This window comes from Perca fluviatilis, chromosome 5 (assembly GCF_010015445.1).
Source record: "Perca fluviatilis chromosome 5, GENO_Pfluv_1.0, whole genome shotgun sequence".
NCBI classification, from domain to species: Eukaryota; Metazoa; Chordata; class Actinopteri; order Perciformes; family Percidae; genus Perca; species Perca fluviatilis.
In genome coordinates this window covers 511,623-516,689 of record NC_053116.1, presented here as the reverse complement: position 1 = coordinate 516,689, position 5,067 = coordinate 511,623, and the positions used below count along the sequence as shown (strand labels likewise).

Here is a 5,067-nt window from a genome sequence, read left to right as displayed (position 1 = left end):
GTGCGTAGAGGTAAGCCCCACCAGATCTAACCGGTAGCGCTCCACCTCCCGCACCAGTTCCGGCTCCTTCCCCCACAGAGAGGTGACGTTCCACGTCCCCAGAGCCAGCGTCTGCTGCCCGGGTCTGGTCCGTCGAGGCCCCTGACCTTCACTGCCACCCATGTGGCAGCGCACCCGACCCCAGCGGTTCCTCTCACAGGTGGTGGGCCCATGGGCTGGAGAGATGGGAGCCACGTAGCTTGTTCGGGCTGTGCCCGGCCGGGCTCCGTGGCAAACCCGGCCACCAGGCGCTCGCCGACGAGCCCGCCGTCTGGGCCTGGCTCCAGACGGGGGCCCCGGGCTTCCTCCGGGCAGGGTCACTCCATTTCTACCTTGTTTTTCCATTGGGGTTTTTGAACCATTCTTTGTCTGGCCCCTCACCTGAGACCACTTTGCCTTGGGAGACCCTACCAGGAGCACAAAGCTCCAGACAACACAGCCCTCAGGTTCACAGAGACACACAAACCTCTCCACCACGATAAGGTGATGGTTCACGGAGAAGCATACACCAGGACCTCAACACGAATTGTGGCGAAGCTGTCAGGGTAAATTTGTACTGCCAATCTCTCTTCTACATTTTGCCATTAGATCACTGCGCAAGGGGGGAAGTGATAAGATGGCTGCAAGCAGTATAGTGGTCACCGCCACAGTAGATAGGATGCTGCAGGAGTGCGACGTTTGTGCAGAAAAGTTAGAATTTTTTGCGATTTATTCCACCACCGGACAGACCATTCCGACATCTGATGTTAGAGAACCAGTGACCTAACAGAATCAGGTAAGCTCTGGGTGCCGGCTTTACCTCTAACACTAATGTCTATGTTAACATGTACTAACACGCACATAACCCCCGCATGAAATGCTTACGGGACGTCCCATGCTTGTTTTTTTTTTTTTTCAGAAGTCCGATTGAATGACCTCCACTCGAACAACTGGAAGATAAATTGATCAGCTATCTAACCCAAATGTATCAAATCCATGAGTGTGTTTCAACAGGTGAAAGGTGCCACGGAAGAAAGATGTGCAGAGATTCCAGAAAACCTAATTCAGATAACTCCTGGAGATTGGGTATACATCCAAGTGTACAAACGAAGGTGGGACCAACCAAGACGGGAAGGCCCATTGAAAGTCCTATTAGTAACACCAACAACCCTCAGAGTAGAAGGTAAGACGTATTAGTTCCATCTTAACCATCACTGCAGAGCAAATGACCCAACCAGAGTATGTGAAACAGTTAGGGGAGGAGTTTCAACCTCCAGAGCAGAACCTACTGGATCAGGAGGGGCAGGTGACACCGCCTCACAGGGAGTAAGACGATCCCAAAGACCGCAGAAGAAAAGATTGGGCGGTATCGCATGCAGTAACACAACCAGTAGTAGGACAGTGAGCAGTAGGTCCACCTCCAGTTCCACCAGTAAGTTACCAAAGGGCAGACCCATTAGTCAGGCAAATAGACCGGTGGCCCACCCAGCAAAACCTGAACAGACAGCCGGAGAATAGAGGAAAAAACCATGGGTTTTTAAAAATACTGATCCAGCAACACTGGTTGCAATAATCCTTATCACTGTATAAATCCAGTCCAAAAGAAAGAAACTCAATAACAAAGCAGAGCTAACCAAAATGAATAGCAGACTGTGTGTTGGCAGTGGAGGTGATGGCTGCTAGTCAAGGGAAAATACCATTGAACAAAGACATAAATCTCACCTACACTACATCAAATCCAGAGGGCATTACCCTAAAAGGTTATCTAATCCACAAGCACTGCCAAGTCAAAGGTGAGGCGACAGTCAGACTCAAATGCGGACAAAAATTTTGTTTTGAAATGGGCTCGGGAGAAATATGATTAGACAGCAGGCCCAGCAACTGGTAGAACTACACGTAGAACGGACCAGAACCACTAGAGCTGTACATACCAGGCCCCAGGAGACATTTGAAAAGCTAAAAACGTCTCAATGGAAATCTATCAATACAAAATCCCAGATTATTCATCCGGAACCTATCCCTTGGGCGATATTTTTTGGTTATGCAAAAAAGATATGGAGATCAAACCACAGCTAGAGGCTAATTGGACCGGAATTTGTGCCCCAGTCCTGTTGACAGGGCAACTGACCATAATAGCGCCACCAGCAGAAGAGACAGGGGACAGAACTAAAAGAAGTTCCTTTTGACTCAGCAGGCTGACACCCTCCCATGCTAACAGACCTAGTGCATGACTAACCCGCAAAATAAAACTGAAATTTTACATTTGAGTGGTGACTAATTCTGATTTCTTATCACTAGACAAATATGGCAGAAAACATCAATTGGAGCTCTAGTTATGGGAAATGCTGAGATGAGAAGTATGGTCGACACCATGGTTCTGCCATGGGCTGAGGTCAACTATGCATCCCAACCAAACAGGGCCCAGATGATCCAGGAACTGGCTCTGCCACAGCCAGTAGGGACCAGGCACCACAACCTCCCAATCTCAGCTCCAGCAGGACCAAACCTACAGCACCCAATCGTACCAGAAGCAGCGCCAAAACCAGGACTGAGAGACGTAGAATCATCAGAAACTACGGTGGATAGTGATGACAGCACCATGGCTGAGACGCAGGGGAACATGTCCACAGCCCCACAAGCTGCCAACATGACACCAGCATTACCAGTGTCTGAATGGGACAGTCCAATGATGACCATGCCAGCAGAAAATTTCAGGAGGGTGATGAAAGAACTATCACCGACGGACACCCATTATTATCGCACCCTGAGAAGAAAACAGCAAGTAGAGCTACAAACTCAATCAAATCGAGCAACGTAAAAACCTGAGGAGTATTGCAAAGGATCATGACCAGTGCCATTAGGGCACAGGATGAGGAGATAAAGAAGAGTGGGTGGTAAAGTGGAGACCAACCTGCAAGAATAAGGGGACAAACCTCTCAGGGGCCCTCTACAACGTATAAAGTATCTGGGTTACCCATCACCTTTGCAAAACAACCGTCAGATAAAAGCACTGGACAATCTGTTAAAATGCACTGGACTCAGTAATCACACCACTGGTTAAATAAAAGGGAAATCATAGTTATGTCACTTAAACAACAATGTCTGTCATGTTATATCACTGTATCACTGAAAGAAAATAGCTGGAATTGATAAGCCATATTAATGTTTGTCAGACCACTTAAAATGAAGCAACTGGATTTAAAGGATTTTTAACGGGTCATAGACTGGAAACCCCACATCAAGTATGGTGTGAATTTTAGTTAGAAATCATAATTACGTGAGGTCACTATCAAGTGTTTCAACAGTATATGGTTAGTCAGAAATGATTGTACACCACATCAGAGTCCTATTTACTTACAGATCACAGGAGGGCAGTAAGAGATAGGTTAACAACCATCAGTATAAGCCGTACAGCATCTAGCATATGGAAAGTACACTATAATCATGTGTGCCTAGAAACACATTTGTTAGTTGGCCTCAAAGACGTCATGTATTGTGTTTCATGTGAATCCCGAGCAAGGTTCCATAGATGTGTCATTGTTGTTTTACACTTCCTTAAAAGTTTGTTTGTTTAGTGATAACCATCATTTAATTATCACTCTGGCCAAAGACCACCATCATTTATACTGCAGTAACAGACTCTTTGACAGGCACCAGATTTATGCTAAAAATGTGACTCTATAGTCACAAAGGAGGGAATGTTGTGGCAAAATATGATAAATCAGGTTTTTAATTGAATTATGGGGACATATACAACATGTATCAATGCGATATAGATAGGAGATGTCAATGTGTCTGCCTGGTGGGAGTCACGGACTTTCTCGGTCTTAGTGCTTCCAGCGGCTGCCTTCCTCACTCCTACACACAGACTCTCCCTCCTCATGCAGTCCTCAGTTGCCGCTGTGTAGCTGCAGACATCCACAGATAGTCTGCCGCGATACAGTCGCTAACAGCCACAGTGGTCTATCACTGAAGCAGCCCCGCGTTAGCTGCGGATGGCTCGCTGTTGTATAGTCCACACCAAAAACGCCTTAAGCGTAAACATTCAAAATGCAAGATCAGCTAAATGACTTCATGCAGTGGAAAATCCCCCGAAAGTAGCCAATTGAAGCTTTACACGCATGTTCTGAGGGTGATCATTGGAGCATTTTTCAGGGGGAGGATCTCTCTTTTTGGGCGAAATAAAGTGAAGTTAGACAAAGGAATCGTTAGCAAGCTTTGTCCGGACCTTGCTCGGGCTTTCTTGTGTGTTGATTAACTTTCGTGCACATTAAAGCTCTTTTTCTAATCTGATTCCCTTGACTTCTGCGTAAATCTTTTTAAAACTTTTTAAAACTTGGTTGCACTTTAAACGAAAAAAGAGGAGCATCGAGCGGTCGCAGCAAGCAGTGGAGTCCGCGCCGCTTATCTGGCCTTGAGCAGCGGACGCTTCAACTATACTTCTTCATAACGTTAGCCACAAGAATATTCCATAACATAATGTTACATTGCAGAGCGACCTGTAGACAACATAAACTGTCCCAATCCAACACTTCAGGCTACAGGGTTGTTTTGCCAAAGTTCTATTGCATGTTTCCATTATGAGCCAGTCAAACTGTCACAGTGTCCCAGTGGTTGTAAACAGCTGTGGCCTGCTTGCCTGGTCCTCCGGTAACGGTATTAGCGTTAGCACCAGTCGGTATCACTTCACCGGCTGTATCTTAACTTTTTTGCGAGTAACTAATTTGAGTACTCATGCACATGAATGTTGAAATGACTGAAAATGCCCATCCCTACTACGTTAGCCCTGATATAAATTAATGAAGATCAATGCTCCATCTTTTAAATGCCTCAGAGATTTGGTAAAACACGGGTAAATATTGGAGATGCATTTAAAAGATGGAGACAACTTCGAGCCCAAAAGGACGCAGAGTTGGCTAATTTCCTCCTGAACAGGTAAGCATTAGCTTCAGGCTAATTTATCACGGCTAGTGGGGATGGGGATTTTCAGTCATTTCAACATTTGTGTGCTTGCATTAAATTATATAGAGTACACAAGTTAGTTTCTTG

General features: G+C 45.9%; 1 protein-coding gene across 1 annotated transcript; it reads left to right on the top strand.

The window, feature by feature from the left end:
* Nucleotides 1-974: 974 nt before the first annotated feature.
* Nucleotides 975-3,093, top strand: LOC120559614. The gene is made up of 2 exons (XM_039801461.1): nucleotides 975-1,201; nucleotides 2,317-3,093. The coding sequence occupies exons 1-2, from the start codon at nucleotides 1,002-1,004 to the stop codon at nucleotides 2,834-2,836; spliced, it is 720 nt and encodes a 239-aa protein (XP_039657395.1). The 5' UTR covers nucleotides 975-1,001; the 3' UTR covers nucleotides 2,837-3,093.
* The last annotated feature ends 1,974 nt before the right edge of the window (nucleotides 3,094-5,067 follow it).